This window comes from Hippocampus zosterae, chromosome 5 (genome assembly GCF_025434085.1).
Source record: "Hippocampus zosterae strain Florida chromosome 5, ASM2543408v3, whole genome shotgun sequence".
Classification (NCBI taxonomy): domain Eukaryota; kingdom Metazoa; phylum Chordata; class Actinopteri; order Syngnathiformes; family Syngnathidae; genus Hippocampus; species Hippocampus zosterae.
In genome coordinates, this window is record NC_067455.1 from 3,136,320 (window position 1) to 3,162,656 (window position 26,337).

A 26,337-nucleotide genomic window follows, 5' to 3' on the forward strand; every position below is an offset into this window, starting at 1 on the left:
AGCATAAAAGTTTAATAGAAATTGTACCTAAATAATTTTTTTAAAAACAGACACATGGGGGAAAAAAATCTAATGCAATTTTTTTTGTGCCTACAAGTGAAATACAACTGACTTGTATTTAAAAAAAATGCATTTAAAAAAAAGACACTGTAACACAATGCACAGCGTGAACTTTTAATTCAATGATTCTTTCACCTACACCCATGGACTACAGTTGAGAATCACTGGTCAAAATGATCAGCAAACTTTTCAGCAGAAATCAATGTAATAGCACAGTACCAAAAACTATACAATATGATGGAATAATTATAACCTCGTTAAATTTACTTGCAGTGTGAAATCTGGGCCTGTTGACTTGAAGATAAAGTTATGATTCAGTTTGAATGGCGACAGGTGGATCCACAGGTTGACTCGACTTTCAGCTGTTTAGTGAAAGGGGGCAAATGATCGAGGATACCTTGGGGCTCATTTTAGCTGAATTCCCCCCCGTATATTTGCCCAAACTTCAAATCACAATTGCTGGCTTCGTGTTCCTTTCTGGGTGTGGGTCCCTTGAGACATTTTTGTGGGTTGTGCTGCGGTAGATGTGTCCACGCAATTTCTTGTTTGCGGAATGCGGATCGTTAAAAGCGATGGATGGACTGCCCTCAGCTCCCATATCCCCTTTTTGAATGGCAAAATAATCAGGAAACTGCCAACGTTAGATGGCTTTGTTAAAAAAAAATCCTTGCAATTCAATGTCGTCTTTGCATCCAGGATACCTGCTTGTTCTGACTGGGGCGCATTTGGGCGAACACACCATGGCAATTGCCCAAAATGTCTGCTTTGACCCAAAATGGCCGACTTCCTGTTCAGTGTTCATGGGTCCTTATGATTTTTTTCTTTTTTGTGCCACTTGCGACGCAAGAAATGTTCATACAATTTCGCGTTGATCAGTAAAATTGGTGACTGAAGTCTACATTTTTGAGTGGCGTTTGGGGGCGGTCATGTTTGGGACCTCGAAAATAAATATTCATAAGACAATCATTTTCCATCGTGGGCCATTTCAGTCATGTGGGGGTCATACTAAATGGATAATAGCATCTTACTTGTCGCAGATTATGAGCATTAGGTTGAACTAAGAGGAAAGAAACATGTAGGGTGAAAAAAAATACAATAAGCACTCTGAGTGTAAAATATCTGCTTGGAAGCAGAGATGCGTGTCACCTTTCAGAATTCCAATCAGCAAAAGAAAAGCGTCAAGAGCCCAAACCCTGACCTAAATCCAATTGAAAATCCGGTGGGCTGACATGCTGGACGGTTCATTGGTAGATACAGGATTCTGAACATTTGTGGATTTGCTTTTTGAGTTGCATAGCAGGCTCGATTGAATGTGCAAATGGTCCGGGTGCCATTAGTTGCGACCTATGACCTTTTAGATGAAGATTGTGTTTGGGCCTAAAAGTAGGGGAGTTATAAATATTGCACACACACACACACAACATCCCATTTTGTTGAAAAAAATCCCACTACATTTGCACACTTATTTAGAAATTCTGTCTCATCATGTATGGAGTACACCGACACTCTTTTTTTGGATTCGTCTCGGTGAACGTGTGTGTGTGTGTGTGTGTGTGTGTGTGTGTACACGTGCGCAAGCGAGAGAGACAATGGAGATTTTAACAACGTTCATGACTGCACAGTAAATTCCGCTAAGAGAGAGGCAGAGAGCGAAAGCATTTTCATTGGGTGTGTAAAGTTTGACGTGTTGAGAGAATGCCGAGGCAGGATTGTTTATCCCGACGCTGTGTGTCCGGTTGAATGCCATGGAAACGACAAGTCTGATCACCGTAACGTTCCGGCTCTCCGTCAAACACCGTGATCACCCGGTGCTTAGATTTTGTGCAAATGGGAGCAGAAGCATTGGACAAAAATGACATTTATTAAATAAACCAAAAAGAACTGGAGGAGAGTCGACCTTAGCATGTGTTCAAGATGCGCGCGTGTGTTTTTTTAATACAATCTTTTTACCCTTGAATTAATCTCTTCCAGGGTCAGACTGACACCACCATAACCTTTACAAAGTGTACATGCACTGTTTTCATTTATATTTTAACATTCAAGCCAAAAGGAAGTTCACCAATACTGTATAGAACAAAATAAAGTAACAAGGCTCCAGTGAATTATTATCATTATTTTTTTTTATGGGAGAAACAAGTCATATTTTACGAAAGTATATACTGGAATAACTTTAAGATAAGATAAGATATCCTTTATTCGTCCCACACTTTGATGATGTTATTAGGAAAATAAAGTCATGATGTATAGTTGCAATAGTGCAAGACTAAATTATGCAAGTAAAGTTAAAATGTCACAAGAAAAAAAAAATCTCCTTTTCTTTTTCATCTTTTTTAATATGATGAAAGTGAAGACGTTACGTTACGGGACGTTGAAATTGGAAAGAAAAACAGGAAAACGTCATGTGACGAAGGTCAAACTGTCGCCATCTTAAAACCTTCAAAACGAGACTCGATCGAGATCTTGTGTGAAAAGTTTTAATCAGAAATAAACATCAATTTTTTTTGGACAAGAATAAAATAAAATTTGTGGAATAAATAGTGTGAAAATACCGACGAGTGGTTCGAATATTGCAAGAGCAGCTGCATTTTCTCAAGAATAATATGATATGAGGCCGATGTCCGAAAAGTTGAGAGACAAGTTTTCAAATATGATCTAAAGCTACAAAGACTCACTCATACAAGTTGAAAAAGAAGTGAAACACACAAAGTGTCATCATTTTAGAAAAAAAAATATTGATGGGACTTTACTCGAGGGATAGCATTGGATATATAATTCCATTATATTTCTTCCTCCAGCGGGCTTGGCAACCTTGCTATTCATGCCGGGAACTTCCCATCTCTCGCTCGAGTGAACAAGAATGATGCTCTCTGGGTTTTTTTGGGGAGCAGAGATGGGCGGGGGGGGGGGGGGGGGGGGGTGGGGAGGGGGGGGGGGCGTCATGCTTATAACTTGATGGACCGCTACAGCAAAGCTACTCACCAAATACTTTGCAGTGAAAATAAAGAGAAGGGTCAAGATAACAGGATGGAGAACACACGCGGACACACACACACACACACACGAGAGCTGCTTTCTCCTTGCCGCTTTTCTCTTTGTTTTTAAGAATCATATATTTGTCTTCCACATCACTCAACATGGGCATCCACAAATGAAGAGAGGATGCCCATGTTGAGTGTTTTCACCTTCAGAACACAACGAGTAGCTCAGACGTAAATACAGATGATCATTTTAAAAAGCAAAAAAAACAGGAGGGAGATTTACAAAACAGATCGGCAGCGTAAATGTCAACATGAGGAAAACAGCATGGCGTAGCATCGTGAAGATGGAGTGATTTGTCACTGGTGGAGGGCGCAGTGGCTTTGTCAGTATTGACCCCAAACCTAGGACGCTAAAAAAAACACAAAAACAAACAATGAACAGAAAAATGGCTTCAAAGCAAGAGCCCAGACCTAAAGCCACACGTGACATCAGTCTTTAAAGTATGTTAGAATTTCACTATTGCCCCATGGAAATTAGTCCAGGATAAAATTGTGAATCCAAAACCTGAAAAAAAGGTGCAAATTACAATCTTTGTTTCTGATTAAGCGGTTCAAAGAGTCATTTTAATAATCAACAGGATTAGTTCTCGCGATATGTCGTGTTAAATGTCGTCGTTGACAACAAGGTCACCTTATGCAAATGCGTGTACGCACTCAGTGTATAGTTTGTCACGGGTTGTAATTATAAGGAGGCGGTCTACATTTTTTGGACACCATTGCACCGAAGGACAACATATGCTTGCGTGTAGACGCAGTCTGGATTTGCATCGCGTGCCACCAAAAAAACAACAACAAAAAAAGCTTTTTCATCATCGTTACTTGCATTATTCCAATTTGGCTTGCACAATGTGTTGAGTCGGAAGACGACTGGGGAAATGCTCGAAAGTGTGTGTCAGAGAGCGAGAGACAGAACGAGAGAAAGAGGCTATGGAAATTCCCAGCGAGTACTCCAGAACGCTCTTTTAACAAACATCCGCACGCCGCCGCCGCCTCTACCACCCCCTCACGCACTCGTGTTGTTGGGTGACCTCACTCAGGGCCGCCGCCAGTCACTTTCCCTCCCTGATGGAAGGCAAAATAAACGGTTTCTTGCTGCGGCGCTCAGTTTCAAAGATGCAGCAAAGAGCCTAGCGTGAGAAAATAGCCCCCCCTCCGCCACATGTGAAAGTAGCTCGAGGGAGATCCGGCGACCTATAGTATGAGACTTTAGCTTTGTGTGTGTGTGTGTGTGTGTGTGTATGTGTGTGTGTGTGTCCATATTTCTTGCTACTGTGTACCAAAATTGCTGCCTTCTATATTGAAGTGGGGCGGCCCGGTAGTCCAGTGGTTAGCACGTCGGCTTCACAGTGCAGAGGTACCGGGTTCGATTCCAGCTCCGGCCTCCCTGTGTGGATTTTGCATGTTTTCCCCGGGCCTGCGTGGGTTTTCTCCGGGTGCTCCGGTTTCCTCCCACATTCCAAAAACACACTAAAAATTGTCCCTAGGTCTGAGTATAAGTGCGAATGGTTGTTCGTTTCTGTGTGCCCTGCGATTGGCTGGCAACCGATTCAGGGTGTCCCCCGCCTACTGCCCGGAGACGGCTGGGATGGGCTCCAGCACCCCCCACGACCCTAGTGAGGATCAAGTGGTACGGAAGATGAATGAATGAATGTTTAATAATTGCTTATACATGTTTTATGTTGAGAGATTCTGATTGGCTGTTGAAATAAGAGAAGCAGGAAGTGATTTTAGTTACGCGGAGAGTTGTGTGATCAAATGTGCTTCGGTGCAGACGTCTTTTTTCCCCCCTTTTAATAAAACTGCATTTAAAGGATTCCATCTCTCCTTTTGCCGTTCGACAGCTGGGATAGGCTCCAGCACCCCCCGCGACCCTAGTGAGGATCAAGCGGTTCGGAAGATGAATATATTGAAGTGGAATCCAACAGTTTATTGCCACAGATCGAACGTAGCGTATATCTGTTTATCAAGTTTATTTTTCAAGAGTGAAGCATGGAAGAGAATTCAAGTTGGTCAATAATAATATAAAATATAATATTGATATAATATATTAATATATATAATATATATTAATATAATATAATAATGACTAACAGATCTCTGCAGATGGCAGCGTTGGATTGTTTTGGATTGGAGATCAGGAGAGCTTTTGAGTAGAAAATACAGAGTGGGGGGGTGAATCTCGGCTCATCGTGTCAATTGCGAGGGTGAAGAAATGGCGCGAATGTGTGCGCCTCGCACTTCGACAGTGAGCATGTTTTCGCTCAAAGTAGTGGAACGTGTGTGTCGCAGTCGTGATAAAATTTGCCTTCAAAAGGGCTTTCTCGGTCTGGTTTTTGTTGCTTGGTACTTTTGAAAAGGAACAAAAATCGCCGTTCTGCTTTATCCTACTCCCTTGAACATAATAACTGTGTGTTGTTGTTGAATTCTTTTCACCAAACGCACCTTTTCTCCGCCAGTTGGCCAGAAAATAACCTATATTCTCGCGCCGATTACAAAAGAAGAGGGAGAAAAAAAAGCATAAACTGCGTAATTGTTATTCAAGTGAAAGAAGAGACTTTGTTTTCATAGGTCCGCGCTTATGAAAGATCAAAATTATGTGGCTTCACAGTCAGAATGGATAATTGAGGGAAACCTGAACTCCAATGTGGGCCCCCCGCAAAAATGATTTCGACACCCTTGGTAAAGGCAATCATTGCGATACTTAAATATACGCAAGGGAGTGACCTTGCATGTCCTCTTTCTTTTTTTTTTCTTTCTTTCTTTTTTTCCCCAAAATGAGCCTATGGCTCAGGGAAGCTTCTATGAGTCAAGTTTATAAATCCTCAACACAAGGTGACACACTGCGACGCAGTAAATGTCAAATGTTTGGCGTTCGACTCGGCATGACTTAGATTTGTTCTTGATTTTACTGTTTGGTGCTTTCTACCGCCTTTAGTAACGATGTGTCTTACTGTTCATTGTGTATGTTAAATCGCTCCATGTACGGCACTTTGAATGCAGCGATGGCTGGTTGAAAGTGCTCGAGAAATACTCTTGACTTGACTTGACTTGAAATGTTCAACCATGCCAATTATTACATTTTGGATTGAAGTTAGAGCGCCATGGTTTGCCTCAAAGCGAAAAGTTCCCGAGTTCAAATCTCGGCGATGTGGAGTTGTTGTCGGTTATCTTCATATTTATTTAGATATATTATTCATTAACTCATCTTCCGAGCCGCTTGATCCTCACTAGGGTCGCGGGGGGTGCTGGAGCCTATCCCAGCTGTCTTCGGGCAGTAGGCGGGGGACACCCTGAATCGGTTGCCAGCCAATCGCAGGGCACACAGAAACAAACAACCATTCGCACTCACACTCACACCTAGGGACAATTTAGAGTGTTCAATCAGCCTGCCACGCATGTTTTTTGGAATGTGGGAGGAAACCGGAGCACCCGGAGAAAACCCACGCAGGCCCGGGGAGAACATGCAAACTCCACACAGGGAGGCCGGAGCTGGAATCGAACCCGGTACCTCTGCACTGTGAAGCCCACGTGCTAACCACTGGACTACCGGGCCGCCCTTATATATATATTATATATTATTTATATTTATTATATAATATATTTATATTCCCTCTGGAAAACCCCTGGCGCATGTGCTTAATTGAAGACGACGCCCAATTGTCTATGAGTGAATTTTGCTCTGTAAACAACCGGTGACCAATCCAGGGTATTCTTTGCCTCTCGCCCTACTGAGTAATTCAACACCTTCCCCGATATCCTGAACAGGATCCGCAGTAGAAAACTGCATGTGTGCATTCTGACCGTAAATGACGGCGCGTGTCTCTCTTTCCTTCTAGCCGTGCGATACGGAGAAGACGCCAAGACAGAAGTGCCTTAAAGGAGACGGCGAGAGCGAAGAGGAACGCGGCGCAAATCCGTATCGAAGAAGAAATGAGTCCGTTCAAGAGACAGCGGGGCCGATCGCCTTCGTCATTCCGAGGCCGAGGAGGGGGGCGAAGGAGAACGGGCGCCAAGCCCCCTCAAGAGAGAGACCCCAAAGGAATTAAGCGGGAGGCCCTCGGCAAAACCCCGCAGAGCACAACCAGCACTTTCTCCAAACAGGGTCCGCCCGTGGAAGGCGACCCCACGAAGGGCGAGCCAACCGGGCCGAGGAACCCGCCGGCCGAGTCGGGCGATGAGGACACGGCAAAGACGGCAAAAGATGTGACGGCGTGCCAAAGCGCGTCCGCCGACTCCGTAGCATCCCCTACCTCGAAAAGCGCGGCCGCGCCGCCGCCCCTCGCCGCCAACCACAACCAACCAACTTCTGTGTCGAGCAGAAAAACGGCCACGTTCAAGGCTCGCGTTCCCAAAAAAAAATACACTTACGAGCACTTTGCCAACCACGCCACTCCCCCCACAGCCCTTCCTACCTCCGGCCCCGCAGTCACGGGCGGCAGCACTTCATGCAATAGCAACAGCAAAATCGGCGACAGTGTCAATCTGACTATCGATCGGCTGACGAACTGCAACGATACGAAAACAGACGCCGGAGTAAACGCCACCAAAAATATAATGGGCGTGGCCAATTGCAGTTTAAATAGCAGAAGCAATGCGCGCTCAGGTAATCAGTCATCGCTTCAACATGTGATCAGTAAGCCCACCGAAGACAGCGGGGGTCTCGGGAGAGTACCCCCCCGAGAAAAAGAGTCCCAGGTGTGGGAGAACGAACGGGAGGGGGCCCCCAACTCAATACGCTCTCCCTCCGCCGATCTCGACGTGACGGCGGCAAACGGACCGCGCGACCGAAAGACCCCGCCCCCCTTTCCGAACTCGCCGCCCAAGGGGCTCGGCGATACGGGCGTTCTTGCCGAAGCACTCGCCAAAGGTTTGAAAAACCAGAGAGTCTTGGCTCGCCAGATGAGAAGCCCCGCGGAGAGCGGTGTCGCGGGCCGGCGTGGGTTCGAGGGGAGAGACCCCCGCCCCGCGTCGCTGGTGTTCAGACCCGGCGTGGTGAGGGAGGTAAGCGGGGCGGCGGTCGAAGTCCAGCTGCAAGGAAAGAACGCGATTCTGAAATATCCTTTTGACGGCGGAACCACGATGACAGGATCGGAATCCGGGAGCGTCGTCCAATTAGTTTTGGACGCACCCCCGCCGGGCATGTCGCCCGTTGCGGTTCGTACCAAAGTGTGTGTGCCATTTGGCGGAGAGGACGGGGGTCCTCTGTCGTACAGGGAGGGGGTCGTATCTCAGGTGGACCCTCACCCGGGTGTCTCGTTCCCCTACCGGGTGGTTCTGAGTGAAGACGGAGACGCCTCGGTCGGCGGCGCCGCCCGTCGGGAGGGAGATCCAAGTCAAGCCCAGACCGTGTGGGTTTCCCGGCAGAGTCTGAGACTGCTCACCCCTCCCTGGGATGTCCCGCATTTGGAGGGCGGCGGAATGCGGGACAGAGAGCGCGACAGGGAAAGAGAAGAAAGGGAGTGGAGGGAGGAGATGGAGGTGGAGAGGGAGGTTTGTCAGTTGAGTAGTGGAATGGGCGTACTGGGAGGGGGGGCCAGGCTGAGCCACGGCTTGTCTCATCAAAGGCTCGCCGCGGGGCACCCCTACGGAAAGGTACATCCGCCTGCGCATCCCTCCACCGTCCCTCCGAGTCGGGGGTCCGCCGCCGTCTACTCGGACGGAGAAAGACCGAAACAAGTCCACATCCCAGAGGAAGACGTCGAGGTATCTCGTCTTCACGTGTCCGCCGCCCCCCAGACAAATTCACAGCATCGAAATATCATTTCCAAATCCAGTAGCTTACGCCCGTGCTCACCAAACCTCTCGGCGGCGAGGGCTTCGGCCCCCCCTCATTTCTCCACCCTGGCCAGCCCCCAGCCACCTCCTTCCCCTGCCTTACCCAGTTCCGAAATGAACAACGCCGCGCCGAATCTACCTCCAACCAAGATGGACCCCAGCCAGACCACGACGACCCCCTCGTCCGCCGGGGGCGCTTCCTCTACCTCCTCCCGCTCCAGGACGCCGCTCTCCTTGGCCCAGAAGTACAAGAAGGGGGACGTGGTGTGCACCCAGAACGGCATCCGCAAAAAGTTCAACGGCAAGCAATGGAGGCGGCTGTGCTCCAGGGAGGGCTGCATGAAGGAGTCGCAGCGTCGCGGCTATTGCTCCCGACACCTGTCCATGAGGACCAAGGAGATGGAGGCCGCCGGGGGGGGCGGCGGCGGCAGCTCGGGGACGGTGACGCCGTCCGACCTGCGGGGCAGAGCCGGCAGCGAGTTTGAATGGGACGACACGTCGAGGGAGAGCAGCGAGAACAGTAGCAGGGGAGGAGACTCCAGACCCCGCCTGCTCCTCCCCTCCGTCCTCCCCCACGACCTGTCGGCGCGCTTCGACTTTGACGAGTGCGAGGCGGCCACCATGCTGGTGTCGCTGGGAAGCTCGCGCTCCGGCACGCCGTCCTTTTCGCCCGTCTCCAACCAATCGCCCTTCTCCCCCGCCCCCTCCCCCTCGCCCTCCCCGCTGTTCGGATTCAGGCCGGCCAACTTTTCCCCCGTCACCGCCTCCCCGGTCCTTCAACACCGGCGGCACAGGCAGCCGAGCGGCGCGGGGGGAGGAGGGGGCGGCAAGGCGACCGTCCCGGCGGGGGGCGAACGAGAGAGACACGCTTCGGGCATCCAGCCGACGTTCCACAGCAACCTGACGTTTACGGTGCCCATGAGCCCCAGTAAACGAAAGCCGGACGCGGCCCCCGCGCCGCTTCCCCCCCCGCACCACCACAATTACACGCCCAAGACGGAGCCGGAGCAGAGCGAGCTCCACAACTCTTTCCGAGTGCTGTCCCCGCAGACGCCGGCGGCACATTCCCACACGCCGGCCTTTTCCAGGGCGAGGGGCGCCACCCCGCCCTCCTCCGGCAGGCCGCCGTCCTCCTCCGCCGCCGCCGCTGCCGCCTCGCCTCCGCCTCTGCTCATGTCCCCGGCGCCTCCGTCCCCTCTGACCCCCGACGGAGGGCCTCGTCGCGTAGTCCCCGTGTCCCAGCAGAACCTGCGGGACTCCCCCATCATTGTGAGGAACCCTGACGTCCCGCTGACAAAATTCATCGAGTGTCCCTTAGGGAAAAGAGGTGAAAAAGACTGCGGGGGGGTCCAACCTCCGTTATCTAAAGACAACAACATCACCACCTTCGCACCCCAACCGATTCCCGGCCTCCAGGTTCCCGTGCCCATCAACGCCGCTGCGGCCCCGGTTCCCAACGGTACCGTCCTTTTGCGAAGTCCGGCCCAAACTTTGCTGCTAGTGTCCCCTTCGCCGTCCTCCCTGCCCGCATCGGACGTCCCTCCCGCCGCCCCGCCGCAGGCCCTCTCCGTCACCGTCGGCGCAACGGTCGCGAACGGCTCCGGGGAACGAGGGGGGGCCCGGGGCTTTGAAGGAGAGTTGCAGCAGCCCGTCCCCTGCCACCCTTCCCCGACGGCACTGCTGCCCCTGATCCTGCCCGTGGAGTGCCATCACCCCGCGCCACGAAAGGACATCATCATGGGACGCCCCGGCACAGGTGAGAACGCTTGCATTTGTTTCGGTTCGCGCGAGGTGAGGGACGTCGGAGAAGGATTTTGCAGCGGTGCAGTTGCAATGCGCATATTGTGTGAAATTGATCAGGAATGGATTCAGAAAATAATGAAATGGAGAAAAAAAATAAGCTAGAAAAGGTTTGTTGCAAATGCTCCCCTATCTTTTATGACTGAGTAATTTTGTTAAACACAAAGAAAAATGGTCACGAGCTATGGGTCGTGACCGAAAGAACGAGATCCCGGATACAAGCGGCCGAAATGAGTTTTCTCCGCAGGGTGTCCGGGCTCTCCCTTAGAGATAAGGTGAGAAGCTCGGTCATCCGGGAGGGGCTCAGAGTCGAGGATCCAGATGAGGTGGCTTGGGCATCTGATTCGGATGCCTCCTGAACGCCTCCCTGGTGAGGTGTTCCGGGCATGTCCCACCGGGAGGAGACCCCGAGGAAGACCCAGGACACGCTGGAGAGACTATGTCACCCAGCTGGCCTGGGAACGCCTCGGGATCCCCCGGGGAGAGCTGGAAGAAGTAGCTAGGGAGAGGGAAGTCTGGGCTTCCCTGCTAAAGCTGTTGCCCCCGCGACCTGGCCCCGGATAAGCGGTAGAAGATGGATGGATGGATGGACAAAGAAAAATGATGAACAATTTGCAAAAGTCAAATCCATGTCACGTGAAAATATTCCTGTTTTTAGGGAACTCATATTTTGACGATGAGCCATTTTGTAAGACTGTTTGGCATGTTACTTACTCGTGACGAGCTGATTCCTTTTTTGATCTTTAGGATTCAGTGGCATGAATTGTGTTCACCAAAATGGTCGCAAGCTGGCACAAAAAAAGAATCATACAGTGAGGGGAAAATGCAAAAAAAGCCATAGGGTTTTTGTGGGAATTTTCACTCAGAATAGTATCCATCCATCCGTCCGTCCATTTTCCGATCCGTCAACTAGATATGAAAAATATGACTATTCGCTCACCTCAAAATATCAAAACATTCGGCCTTTGACCGCTACAATGTTTGTTGCAACAATCACCGCAATGTATTTTTCTAAAATACTAGCCAATTATAAATTTACCACTATCTCCAGTCACGCACATCATTGAGAGAAACATTCATTTCCCGTTCGCACCACTTTGACCCATCTCCGACAGTATAGAAGCGCAAAGGTGGCACGAGCCGCGTGACGCCCAAGCGAAAGAATGTCCACTTAGCCCGACACGTTGTCATCCCATCTGCTCGTCCTTCTTGTGAGTCACGCTGGCCAAGCACCTGCGATTCGTCAACACGGATCTAATATTGCACAGCTCATGTCCCAATATTCAGCGCGCTTCGCTAAAACAGCACAAATTAATGACAGCGCTTTTCGTTCACACACACACACACACACACACACACACTTTAAAGCTGGAGGCGTCAAAGTCCTTTTCATCGTAGGCCCCGTTGCAGGTATGGCTTCCGTTAGAGGAAACTCATGGAAATGTATTTTCCCCTCATCGACGTCAACATAAGTGCCTTTCGTTGTTGTTACGTATCTTTGTGATGAGAAAGAGAACTTGAAATCACAAGTCAAGGGAATTATTGAACACCAGATACAAACACTCTTGTTCGGTTTATTCTAAGGAAGGGATTTGGTGAAATAAAAAAAAACAAAAACTTGTATTATCTGGAAAAGAAAAGAAAAAAGAAATCATATTTCAAACCCATTTTCAGTGCTTTTGAGTTTGACGTGTGCCTGAAAGCTTCAATAGTGATTTAGCAAAATAGTCTTGCATCTCGACGTGTTTGGAAGTGAAAGAGGGGCAAGAGAATAGACGTTGTTGTGTTTGCGAGGATGCGACGTGTTCCCCGCATTCGCTTTCACAACATGACATGATTTGAAGTCATTATAGGCGGACGCAGACGCAGAAAGATGGTCGGAAAAATGGTCTTTTGATTGGTGAGAGAGGCGGAAAAAAAGGGAGCACAGGGGGGCAGCATTTTATGATTCGTACACCAGGACTTCTGTTGCGCCGTGTCTGTTTTGCGTGTGTCGTGGTGTTGACGTCGGACCGTGACATGCTGTCAATCCTCCTGGCACCTGGAAAAAACAAAAAACAAAAGTAAAATAGGAGGGGGGCGGCCCGGTAGTCCAGTGGTTAGCACGTGGGCTTCACAGTGCAGAGGTACCGGGTTCGATTCCAGCTCCGACCTCCCTGTGTGGAGTTTGCATGTTCTCCCCGGGCCTGCGTGGGTTTTCTCCGGGTGCTCCGGTTTCCTCCCACATTCCAAAAACATGCGTGGCAGGCTGATTGAACACTCTAAATTGTCCCTAGTTGTGAGCGTGAGCGTGGATGGTTGTTCGTCTCTGTGTGCCCTGTGATTGGCTGGCAACCGATTCAGGGTGTTCCCCGCCTACTGCCGGAAGACAGCTGGGATGGGCTCCAGCACCCCCCGCGACCCTAGTGAGGATCGAGCGGCTCGGATGATGAATGAATGAATGAATGAATGAATGAATGAAAATAGGAGGGGACTCTCTTTGAGGTGCTGTGTTTCGATCACAAGATAAGATGTTGATTCATGAGGGCATGGCATGCGGTTGAGTGGACGTCATCATTTGAGAAAATATGACAGCAGGAATTGTTTTGTAATCGTAATTTTGCTACTCAGTACTTTTCTGATCAAATCAGATCGTGAGAGGCCACTTTTCTTTCAGATGTGGTGTTCTTTTTTTCCAGGTGTACAATTGCAGATTAATTGGGGCGTGGCAACTATTTGAAATGGGGGGGGGGGACACGATTTGAGGAAATGCCGCATACCGTCTTGTTTTCTTCTACTTTCACGTGTGACTCGTAAAGACGTTCTACTAAATGCGATGCCCACATGTCCATCGTATCCGCCTTGGACCATTCGCTCCAAGCGGCCGCTTCGGGCGTCCTGCGTTGAATGCACGTCTGGCTGTATAGAGTCGCGCGACTGTGACAGAAAAATGGACGGGAAGGGGAGCGCTGTCATTTTGAGTGTATGCTCCCGCCTCACAGACACTTTCATGCGGCTGAAAGGACGCCAAATGCATGAATAGCATCCCTTTGTGCCGGATCATGCGTGCTTGCCCGTGTGCATATGCGTTTATTTTGGCGGGCTTTGAACGGCCGTCGCATACGTGGGTGGGTTTTTTTCTTCTTTTTTTTTTTTCAGTATAGACTTAGAAACTCAACGTGAAGCCTCTGCGTACGTATGGAAGGAGAAGAAGCAGTGCTAGTGAGAGTGTGTGGCATGTAGGTGTGCTAACGCTACTAACGCTAACTAGCGGACGTCCTCAACGAGAGCTTCACGGGAACAAAGCCTGCATGATAACTCAGTCCCAATATTTTGTCATTACCATCAAATCAAATAACATCTTCAACAATTTTATAGTAGGCCTAAAATATTTACTGTCAAATTTCTGCATCCCCCCCACACACACACACTGTTGTTTTTAGCAAGAACTGAAAATAAAGTGAACAAAATGGCTGAAATGGAAAATAAGACCAACCAAAAACCAAAAAAAGACAAAATATTTTGAATTAATTAAAAATATATATTTAAAAAAAAAGGGTATAGTACTGAACTTTAATCTTTTCAGGCTTTTCACTGTGTTCTTGTTTCAAAACACGACATGATCTGTTTTTACTGGCACTCGCGTCCTTGGACTCTTCCTCCCTTTTGGTTTGCTTTCCTTCGCACACACCCACTCGCTGCACTCGCAAAGCTTCTCCCAACAAAAGGATTTTTAGAGATTCGTGTCATGTTGGAGTACATACAGTACATGTGATTTGTCAGCGCGCTACTCCAAATCCTGGTTAAATTGCAGGCATTTGTCAAAATAATCTAACAGCAGGTCCGCGTGAATACGCTTCTCGATTCGACCTTGCAACATAATCCAACACGTTGCACTTTATGTATCCAAATGCTGTGCCGAAATAACTCCTTTACTACTCGGAACCTTTTTTTTTTTTAAATATGTGTCGACTAAGCCGTTGTAGCGCCGCATAATTTGTGCAGCATCTGTCATATGTGTATGTGGCCCATAAAAGTAAATGTCTTCGTCCAACTTGATTTAAAAAAGAATTTGCAGCAAGGTGAGGGATGAGACCCTATTTTATGGTGTGTGTGTGTGTGTGTGTGCGTGTGTGTGTGTGTGTGTGAGAGAGGAACCGGGCGTCAATCACGGAGTGCCGGCTTCAATGTGCATGTGAGCATCTAAACGTCTGTTGCCATGGCAACAAAGCAAACAATTCAGTGGCAGCTAATGAAATACTGACAAGACATGGAGGCAGTAAATACAATTACCCATATTTGTGGGTAATCAGATGACACGGGCTCACATGCGTGTGTGTGTTTAACACACATGGGAACACGTTAAACGGGTGCGATTCTCTACCGACGCCCCGCGGATGACATTTTTTTTTTCTTAAATATGATCTGGCCCCTGATGTGAGAGGTTCCCCACTGCTGGTGTAAATCTTTTTTTTTCCTCCTACAGTCATGAATGTTCACTAAATTTAAAGAACAACTTTTTTAAAAATTCATTCAAGTCTCATCGTGAAGCAAGTGAGTGTTGAGCAAAGGTTGACGCTCAGCAGAGGCCCGATAACTGGATATCTGTGAAAGATTATCCAAAGTGATTATCTTGAGGTGTGCGGGGTGTTCAAAGTGATTTTTTTTTTTAGTTAAGTAAGCAAAGATGTAATTCACTCAAAAAAAGTCTTAAGTGATCATCCTCTATGGAGCGTGTTAAGAGTGATTTTTTCCTCCACAATCTCAATAATTAGGTTACAAACATACCGATAACTCAGCCCTCCGATCAAAGTCAATAAAAGATTCATTTTCAGATGTCTCTGAAAGATGATCCCAAGTGATGATCCTTTGGTGTGAAAAATCACCGTTTGAACACAAGCCGTGATTTTTTTCATCCCACTTCTTAAAAATGACGAAAGCTCATACTAACGTCCATCCATCCATTTTCTAATCCGTGTATGTGAGCCGGCTCAGGATTTGCGAGAGCAAATTTTTACATGTATGGCCAACACAGACTTGGGCACAGGCACAAACGGAACAGTAATTTTGGGTTACCAGCTAAGTTTCTTTTACTGCCACTGCTTCTACTGCTGCTGCTGCAACTTCTTTCTGCCCTGTGGCACCACGCTGCCCCTCGCAAGTCAGCCGTGGTACTACGGCAGATTTCTGGTTTCAGGGAGGAGAGTGTTGATTGTGTGTTGTACTATGTTGGTCGTCTTGAGTACACAACACACTTGTCTGTTTTTAGTATTAGTTAAGCTCTTACAACTGGTGTGTGTGTGTGTGTGTGTGTGTGCGTGAGAGTGTATATACTAGGGCTTTTTATGATGTTAAAAAAAAAGCATTTTCTGCCTAACGACACTGTGCTGCATAATTTCGGCTCACCACTAACAGTTTTACGATCAACCATACACCAAATAATAAATACCGGTTTGAAGGACATTTCTTACTCCATGGTAAATGTGACCTTTTATCCCTGGGGTGATGTTCAAAATGGCCTCTTCACGACTAATTCACTATTTCACGACACTGCCGCTCTTCCAAAATTGTAACTTGTCCGTGTCACTCGCACACACGCGACCTGTCACACGCGTGCGCTTTTCACCAACATCGTTGGGGAAAATAAAGCTCTCCGTTTTTTCTTTTTAACCCTTCACTCCATCGCACTGCAGTGGCATCGCCCCCTCCTCTCCTCTCCTGGTCTACCCGGATACGGATACCCGGGAATAACATCCCAGCTCACTCCCTCCTCCCGCCCGTGGCCCGCACTTTTTACGTAACGCTTTAAAGCCCTTGTATATCCTCACCGGCCATGGCAACAAGCACATCTGGATATCGTGCCACTGCTTCCTGCCACTCCGAAAAGGACCTTTCCCGCAAAAAAAGTCATTTGAGAGACGAATCCATAACTGTTTGGAATATACAGTCGGGTGACTTTGCAAAGTTTTCAGTCACCATTCTCACGTCCCAAAAATTGGAAATTCTTCGTCCCTTTGTCATTGAATCTTTTTATTTTTATTTTTTGGTGCTCTACTGTGTATAGCCTGTCCAACTATCTGGTGCACATATCCCATTGGCCATGTATCTGCAGGCAAGTAGTGCCCCCATACGGCGAAACTGGAGCATTGCCTGTGCACCACAGATGAGGGGGGGATGGCTTAGGGCAGCCGAAGAAACCCCCCACCCTCCACCCCCATCAGTATGTCTAATATCTGATATACAGGTATTTCATTTGTACATTCCAGCACACTCTATTTCAGTAAGAAGTCTCATAACTTATCCGGACCGAAGGTAAAATTTTCTCTTTGGGGGGGGGGCCAGCGGGGGTTCCACAAATCACGATAGGTAGCCCCGAGTCGGGTGACGGACGAGCGATGTCCGATTCAACGCGATAGGAAGCAAACGTCCCGGTGATGAGACCTCAGGTGACGTGGTGGATCACTGTTGCCACGGTAACTGCGAAGGACTGCCGCATGCGAGTTATAATTGGAGCGAGTAAACGGCAGGCGCCGGGGAGGGCTGAAGACGAATTGAGGTGAGAGCGAGTTTGGATGGGAGGGCGACGGAAGGTGGCACCTCGCCTGCACCGTGGCCAGCGGACGAGTGGGAGGAAAAGTTACTCGCGCACGTGGCACAAACACACACACACACACACATTGGGCTTGCGATGTCTCTTCAAAAAGGACCCAAGCATAAGTGGAACTTCGACACACATCGGCCGCAACGAGGGTTCGTAAGGCTTCGGTGAATGGGGGTGAGGGTTTTATTTTTTCACTCTCGGCCGGCGATTCTCAAATTGAAGTACTGTATGTGTATGTGGGCAACCTCTAGTGGAATGCGGGAGACTCAGCGCACAAATGCAGTTCAGTTGTTTTGAACTTAATTTTCAAGAACTCTTTTTTTTTTGTCGGTTTATTAAAATGTATTTTGGTCCAATTTTTATTTATGTGTAGTACATTTTAATTGAGTTGTTTTTGAAGCAATTTGGAATGTCTCATATTTAAGTAGCAAATTGACAGGATTTTGCAAAAATGACAAATGATGACTATGATTGGAATGGCCACAAATTAAACTTTTGTGTTGAAAAAAAGGCATTTTTGGGGAAATCTGATTTTTTTTAAAAAACGCCCTAAATTTGGCAGAATCCAATATAACTTGATTATTTCTTAACATATCTTTTTAACCCTGCAGTTTCATCTCCTATTCCGGGAATCCTTTCTACAACTGGCAGACAAGTTTCAGTTATTAGTTATTCCCATTTAAAAAAAAAAACGTTTATTTAATTTCAGAAAATTGCAGAAATGGCAGCCACTTGCCATTTTATCACAGTGTTAATGTTCAAACTTTGACTGTTAACAGTGGCGTCCAATAAATTGGCAATGTCAAATGAGAAATCGTGATGTGCTGCTGTACATGATTTTTGTACAGTTTTGAGTGTACAATCACTTTTTCACAATAATTCTACAAGCTCAATTCACGAGTTGACAAGTAATGGTAAATAAGCGACGACAAGCAGTTATTCGGCTCTGCTAACACAAATAGCGACAAACGGTGGCGTCACCCGCTCACTGAGTTAGCCGTATGCGCAAAATGCTAAATAGCCCAAGCGTCATACTTTAAACTTTGGTAAATACTAATGTACAAAACATTCTCTTTGCTCCTTCCTCTCTACCTGTCCTGATGCAAGTTAAAGTGTTCTTGGGCATCTAATCAGCGGGTTGGGTTTCAACCAAATACTGGATGTTTATACACGTTGCGAAACAATGCTTTAAAACCATCAGACTTCATTTCTTCAGTTAAAAAAGTCTGACTCTTAATGACAAAATGGAGGTGCACACTTTGATGCTGAGGTTGTTAAGTGTATTCATGAGTGAGGGCAACCTGCCAGAGTCTCGCCCAGTATCTGTGGTCATATCTCAAGCTCTCGATGGGCTGACCGTAATGGAGACCCCTCCCAGTATTGTATTTGAATGTGCTAGCTCAGCATGACTCATGTATCTTGCTTGAGAAACACATCGAGCGATCGTTCGCAATGTCCAGGTTCGGTTCTCACGACACTTTTGAATGTTTTTCCCCTTTGTGTGCGGCCGACGAGCCTTCCTCTGTTTGCGAGAACTTGTGTTTTTCTCTCTTTTCTTTTCTTCTTTTCTCTCCTCCTGCCCCCGTCCATGCCTCCCCTGGTGAAAATTACTCTCTGTCTATTTTTACCCACCACTCATGGACCTTTTCAGCCGTTTCCTTCTCTTTCAAGCGGCCTCCTCTTTTCCCCTCTCCCACCCCTTGTGCAAGCATGTTGCATCAGAACGCTTCACAGTCTGTTTTGGAAATGTCCATCTGTGCACAATGGTTTGAAAAGTATTCGTTTTCGAGATTGATATCAATAATCTCTCATTGCCTTCATCGTGTTTTTTCTGAGCAAAGGTGCTGCTTTCTGTACAGTGTTTTTGGAGGGGTTGTGATTAGTTATCTACAACGCTGATTAAATTATCTTAAACATGAAATATACTCCAAAGGCCTCATTAACATTAATCATGTTGAAAAATCTGATGACGCTCCAGTGCTCACGAGTGCCTCCCATCATGAACACAAATTGGATCGTTTGTAAATTGGGCGGGATCTTTAAAACTACATATAAGCCCATTGGTTGGCCTACATCCGATATCGGTGATCAATTGGTCGACTTCCATGTTTGTCTATACCTACTACGATAGTATGCACCAATGGTACGAGCCGATGGGAGGGAGGGGGTGTAAACGAAGGAAACTACGACCCTCTCTCGAGAGAGAGGGAGAGCTTCATTCGAACAGTCATTGTCACTGTAAAATGTAAATATACATCTTATATTGTCGAAGCCGTGTTTTTTTAAAAACACTTTTTAGATTAGGTCATTGACAATGCTCCAATAACTTTGGAATCGGATGATATTTGCATATGACTGGCATTCCAGTGCACGTTCGGCCCAATCAGAAAGGACGGCGGGCACATGACTGGGGGGCCGTTTTAGCCAATAGCCGACCGGTTTGGCGGAGGTGGGTGGGACAAAGGCTGGGCGAGGTTGACAGGCGCAAAAAGGGGGGGAGGCAATGCAAGCGAGCCAAGCAAGCAAGCAAAGCAACCTAGTTTACAACAAGAAGAGGACGGAGGGGAGGGGGAAAAAAGAGAATAGAACGGAGGGCCGGTGCAAAAATAAGCGCGTTACCTTGATCCAGGGTACACCTTGGTGGACCGTAAAACCCGCCCCGAAGTGGACGACGTGTGCCTGCGGTGTGGTCCGCGAGAAGCAGCTAGCTAACCTGCGTGTAGACGGCGGCGCTCTCCACTACTTGCTTCCACGGCCGTAACGCTTTAAATCCGACGAGGAGGAGGGGGAAGAAGAGGAAGAAGAAGGAAAGGGCGGTTGGTGGCGTTTTTTTTGTATGCCCGCTCACCGGAATCGTAACCTCGGTTGTCGTTTTGTATCGGGGGCGGCGGTGGTGCTGGCTACATTGGTCAGGTTGTGATGGATGAATGCGCCAGTCAGCGACATCTGACCGTACCTTGCAAACAGGTAGACACACCAGCACAAGCTCGTACTGGGCGCGCTCATTCTTCTCTGTAGTTTCGATGGAATAGAGCGTTCCCTTCCGTCGCCTCGATGGGCTCCGACGAGCCCAGCGGATAGTAGCTGGCAAAGGGACAGTGGAATTGGGGCCGCGAGTGGTTCCAGTACGCCTTTGTAACCGAGACATGAGAACACGCGCGTCGTTTTGGGGTTTGTCTGTACGGCGTGTGCGCGACCAGGGGCGTGCCCGAGGACAAGCTCCCGATTTGGGCGTCGCGGCGGTTCGGGCTCTGGTGCCCGCCCTGGATATGTATGCGTAACCCACTAAAAAGAATCAAACCTCACTGGACGCCGAGGTTCTGTCTACAGTTTTGCTTATGAATTAACCTTAAACAGCCTCGCCGTGTCTAAGGAGCTGCGGTTTTGCGCAGAGTGAGTCGTGACATGTCCCGGGGAGACTGCATCTGGCCGCATTGATGTTGTAATTCAGGCCGTGGATCCATCCGAGGCCTCGTTAACCCCTTCAGCGCCACGCCGCAGCACTAATGTAAACAAACAACCGGGAGGGCAACAGGAGTAATTGGACATAAAGCCAACGAGGGAACCCAGTCTTTGGACCATAATCAACTTTGTTTTTGTCACATTGGAACGTTTCTACTGCGTTTCTTTCACATTGGAAGCCAAACAATTCCTCTACACTCTGACTCAGCCGTACTGTGAAGGATGACACGGATACAAACAGAATCCTCCCATCAATAGCAGATCCGCATTTTGGACCAAGTCACCGTCTCTTGTATAAGATACAACACTGTAGAAAAAGAGCAAACCCACACACGTTTTTTTTTTAATTTTGATTTTTATTTGGGATAACAGTCACCGATTTCCCACCATGTTCTCATCAGAGAATCGTCAGTATCTTCGCCAAGGATTAAGCATGTTTGGTTAGTCCCTGTTATTCATCATTGTTTGACTGCTATTCATTGAGTATAGGAGGATATTGTATCAGATGTGAATTCTCCCCAATTTTTCCTGCAAATTGAAATTTGCTACAGTCCCACGACATAATGCAGAATCAGTTTCTTTAAAAAAAGAGCTCTTTCATCCGTGTTTGCCATAACAACTGACAGAAATAATTTCTGTATTTGTGATATTTACCGTAGGTTTGTGTCCCAGGGGAAGGAACCAAATTTGGGAAGTTGTGCCAGTATGTGTTTATTTCTGGCTTCATTATGCCAAAAAGGATCATTTCCATCATTTGGCATTCTCTCTTATCCCAAACAAGGAAATAAAACTGTGGTAATCGAATTTAAAAAGGCCTGCTGCTTTTGAATCAGATTTCAGAGAACAGCTTGTACTTTCTGATATCAAACCCAAATTCCAAATATGGTTGCTCCCCAACACACATAAGATGGTAGATAGTGATGCCTCCAGTCACGAGTATTTATTTACTTATTTATTTTGCATGACCACTATGATATCTCAAAACACATCTCAAAAGCACATTCCATTATCTAAATGAGTGTTAATGCAATTCATAATTTTCAGCACCAAAATACACCAACAATAAATTTGGAATGATTTTTCTTCACAAAAATACATTGTACATTATTAAAAACATGCAGGATTAAAACTATTAATAGCAATGAACAACAATGAATTGATGACTAATATGTCATCATATTAATCAAACTATTTACATAATTGATTACTCTTTTAGAGATCATGTTTAACTGGAAATTGTCCTAATCCTCAGAATTTCAGCCTGTCAGCGGCAAATATTCTCACATTTCTGTAGTTCACCATGAAATCAGACTGATTCTTGTGGTACATCAAAATAAGACATCAAATACTTGCTTTTACGCTGAAAAACAAGGATCAACATTTTTGCCTTTTTTTTGCACAAGAAGCAGTACATGATTTATAATCCATTTGTTTGTGCTTTTTTTGCACTGTCAATTTTGAAATAATGTCTTGTTTTTGAATAAAGGGATGGAAATCAAAACATGTTTTAAAATCAGATTAATCGATAAATCTTTAAAAAATGTACAGATTGATTTATCAATTTAACATAATAGCTAGCTGTAGCCCCGAAATAATGAAGTACATTGTAACGAATTAAGCAGTTTGTGCCTCATGACTTGAAGCCTCATTGCTCCGTTGGCATTGTGCTTTGTTTTCTGGTGTGCATGCATTGCCACCAGGGTGTAGTATAATACAAAACAAATGCATGAAGAAGAAAGCAACTTCAAAACTCAGATGCTGCAATATTAGTCTTTCTTTTCTGAGGATGAAGAATATATACCTGTGAGTATTATCTCTATCTATATGGATTGCCGCACCATTTGTGTTCAAGTACATTACTTAAAGGGGTATAATTACCGCAGCATTGATGCTAGTTTTTTTAGCCTGTTTGTGGTACTTTGCATTGTGTCTTAGCATCAAGCGAGCAAACATTTTGATCTTAAATGCACAATGTGTAGTGTATTCTTGTTGGAATTACAGTAAACATCAAATGGCAGTGGCAATATTCATGATGCAAGGACCTACTCCCATTTAAAAAAAAAAATGAATTGTACATGAGTGCCCTGCGACTTACTGGCAACAGAGTTCAGGGGGTAGCCTGCCTTCGGCCCGAACTTTGATGGGATAGACTTAAGCATCCCCCCACGACCCTGTTCAGAATAAACGGTGTTGAATTGATGAATTGTACGTCATCTGCTATTTGTTGTGAAATAGCACACACTAGTGCTTAACTCAGCATTTTTTTCCTTGTTACCTAACACAAAAAAATAGATTAAGATGGCTAGTATCTCAAAAAACTGCTTGTAACTCGAGGTCACCTTAAATTGTGTGCAGGATATTAAAAAAAAAAAAAAGACAGTTGATGGAGGACCCAATAAAAACTCTTCCAGGATCCATTTGTGCACTCCTCAACCCTCAGTTTGTACAAACCATGTCTTCTCTCCACAGTGTGGACAAATGTCGAGCCCCGGTCCGTTCCGGTTTTCCCCTGGCATTCTTTAGTGCCCTTCCTGGCACCCACCCAATCAGATGCCGCCTCCCAGCCGGGGGAGGGCCAGCACCCTGTCAATCACCCCCACGCATCCACTCCAAAGACAGGTATGCCCATTTTGAGACTTTTGTCCCCCCCCCCCCCCATGTTCCATATTTTTCAGATTATAAATCATACTTTCCATTGTTAATTATACATGTGTTTTTATTGTCCATGATGTATTCCGGCTAACTGGGGCGATTTATACTCCGCAGTGAATTTGCCATGAATGTTTCCTGTATCTCATTTTTCTCAGACTGTCAAACTGGGGCGGGTCCACCTCCCAAGCCTGCAGAGGCCCCTCAGATTTTGGAGAGGGGTCCCCCGACTCGGAACGTGACCGCACCCGAGGAATCGGAGAAGGAGAAAGCGGACACGGAAAGGGAGAAGCCCGACAGTGACACGGAAAGCGATGTGGATGACCCGTACGTCTTCTTTGTGTGCATGAACGCGTTTGCATTCGTCACAGTAAACACTCATCTTGAAAGATATTTACCGGCAAATTGATTCTAATAGAAGGCCGGTGCGTGTCTCTATGTAACAGTTGACTTGAAATAACGTGAGTTTTTGCGTCCTGTAGCTTCCTTCCAGGCGTTGTGCCCGAGCAGCCCCTCTCTACGTCTCCTGTTAAGCGACGTACCCAATCCCTCGGTGCGCTGCCCAAAGATGGCGACAAGAGCAGCCCCGGAAAGGTCGGCCTTGTTCTCTCTTCTTCATGCAGTGGAGAGTGACACGCTTGCCTGACTTTATGGATGACGGTGTTTTTGAAGCATATTTTTGGGGTCAAATCGTTTGACTCATCCTTCAACTTTCGAGGCTCCAATGTGTAAATATCGGAGTCTTTCATAGTTAATCCTTTCAGGGACAGCAATCACTACGGCGGACGGCTTATCATGTTATCGGGATGCAAGGTACATGAAAGGGTTCAACATGATTTTCTGTTTGTCATTCTTAGCGGGAGAAGGACCACATTCGGCGACCGATGAACGCCTTTATGATTTTCAGCAAGCGCCATCGGGCGTTGGTTCATCAACGCCACCCCAACCAGGATAACAGGACCGTCAGCAAGATCCTGGGCGAGTGGTGGTACGCCCTCGGACCGAAAGAGAAACAAAAGTATCACGACTTGGCCTTCCAGGTACACTGACCCCATTTTTAAAAATACATAAAGTATAATTGTTATTATTTTAAAAAATATATTGCATTTTACAATAAACTGCTGTTGATATTGCGCCTCCTTTGTGGCGCGACACTGCAACAAAGTGAAAATATGAAGGGGCGCAGAGGGACTTTAGTCTGTCAATCAGCACAGCTGGAGCTTTACGCCGTGTTGAGCTGGCTGGGGGGCGGCGGCCATTTTGAACCCAGGAAAAACCCTGTGCAACTGTAATCTATACTTGCAAGCCAAAGTAAAAAAATAAATAAAATGTCCAAACGGCGGCTTGTATTTCTGTTGACGTTCACACATGGAGTCACTCGTATCGTAAGGCCGAGGCACCGCTGTGTTTATATCCAGATAAGATAAGATAAGATAAGATATCCTTTATTTGTCCCACACTGGGGAAATTTACAGCCTCCAGCAGCAAGAATGTATGTAGAAAGAAGAAAGAGAAAAAAAACCACAAACATCTTTCAATTAAATGCAATATGAACACAAAATGGATAAATTGCAGTATTATTTACAATTTTCCTTCACATAATTTAAGATAAGATAAGATCCTTTATTCGTCCACAATAATAATAATAATAATTATTATTATTATTATATTATTATTATATCCGAGACATTCAAAAGTACATTTTTCTTAACGTGTCTGTGCAGGTAAAAGAAGCCCACTTTAAGGCGCACCCAGACTGGAAGTGGTGCAACAAAGACAGGAAGAAGTCCAGCTCCGAAGGTCGCGGCGTCCCCGGGGGCAAAGACATCCGTGAGAGGAGCATGTCCGAGTCCACGGGTTGGTCTCACGCCAACTCTCCAATGCAAAGACACGCCTCTCGGAGCTTTACCCGTAACACACCCCTTTTGTTCTTCTGCCCGGTAGAGCTGCATTCTGCGGAGATGAAGGGGGTGGCGGGCCAGGGTCTGGCGGGCATGTCGGAGAGGAATCAGACTTCCGAGGGTCATATGAGTCAGCTGACGCGTCCCAGAGCCTTCTCGCAAAGTGCCGTGCACAGCATGGAGAGGGGCGACCGAGGCAATACACAAGCCCTGGCGGAACTGGCACAGGTGAAGATTAGGTTGCACGCAAATTCACGTTTTTTTTATCCCTCGGTCACGGTCGAGCTAAGAAATGTCGTTTAAGTGTGTGAGTGAGTGCTAGCTGATTTTTTTTTTTTTTTTTTTGGGTAAAGATGTGTGGAGATGGGGGTGGCCAATTTTCCAGCCACGCTCCACCCCTGTCACAGTCCCAGCGGGGCGTCAGCGAGGACATGACCAGCGACGAGGAGCGCATGGTCATCTGTGAGGAGGAGGGCGACGATGACGTCATCGGTAAGAAACCACAAGTTTTACTTTGTCGGGTTATGACATATAAACTCGGGATACTCCATCGCAAAAAGTATTTTTATTTGAGTTATTTCATTTCCAACTAGGGCGGCCCGGTAGTCCAGTGGTTAGCACGTCGGCTTCACAGTGCAGAGGTACCGGGTTCGATTCCAGCTCCGGCCTCCATGTATGGAGTTTGCATGTTCTCCCCGGGCCTGCGTGGGTTTTCTCCGGGTGCTCCGGTTTCCTCCCACATTCCAAAAATATGCGTGGCAGGCTGATTGAACACTCTAAATTGTCCCTAGGTGTGAGTGTGAGCGTGGATGGTTGTTCGTCTCTGTGTGCCCTGCGATTGGCTGGCAACCGGTTCAGGGTGTCCCCCGCCTACTGCCCGGAGACAGCTGGGATAGGCTCCAGCACCCCCCGCGACCCTAGTGAGGATCAAGCGGTTAGGAAGATGAATGAATGAATTTCCAACTAGGGCGGCCCGGTAGTCCAGTGGTTAGCACATGGGCTTCACAGTGCAGAGGTACCGGGTTCGATTCCAGCTCCGGCCTCCCTGTGTGGAGTTTGCATGTTCTCCCCG

General features: G+C 47.1%; 1 protein-coding gene and 1 long non-coding RNA gene across 4 annotated transcripts in view; one reads left to right on the top strand and one right to left on the bottom strand.

The window, feature by feature from the left end:
* The window catches only part of LOC127600700 (uncharacterized), a 149,642-nt gene that overhangs the window by 9,624 nt on the left and 113,681 nt on the right, over positions 1-26,337 (bottom strand). The window contains exon 2 of the long non-coding RNA XR_007962403.1: positions 6,456-6,606. This is a non-coding gene — a long non-coding RNA (uncharacterized LOC127600700). The remainder of the gene's footprint in view (positions 1-6,455; positions 6,607-26,337) is intronic.
* The window catches only part of cicb (capicua transcriptional repressor b), a 37,120-nt gene that overhangs the window by 1,645 nt on the left and 9,138 nt on the right, over positions 1-26,337 (top strand). For all 3 annotated transcript variants that reach the window (XR_007962356.1, XM_052064916.1, XM_052064918.1), the window contains exons 2-9: positions 6,935-10,629; positions 23,185-23,334; positions 23,523-23,691; positions 23,847-23,958; positions 24,222-24,404; positions 25,089-25,221; positions 25,309-25,493; positions 25,619-25,757. Coding sequence is in view for 2 of the 3 variants with exons in the window: in XM_052064916.1 (XP_051920876.1) it covers positions 7,029-10,629; positions 23,185-23,334; positions 23,523-23,691; positions 23,847-23,958; positions 24,222-24,404; positions 25,089-25,221; positions 25,309-25,493; positions 25,619-25,757 (4,672 nt within the window). In the remaining variant the exon portion in view is untranslated. The remainder of the gene's footprint in view (positions 1-6,934; positions 10,630-23,184; positions 23,335-23,522; positions 23,692-23,846; positions 23,959-24,221; positions 24,405-25,088; positions 25,222-25,308; positions 25,494-25,618; positions 25,758-26,337) is intronic.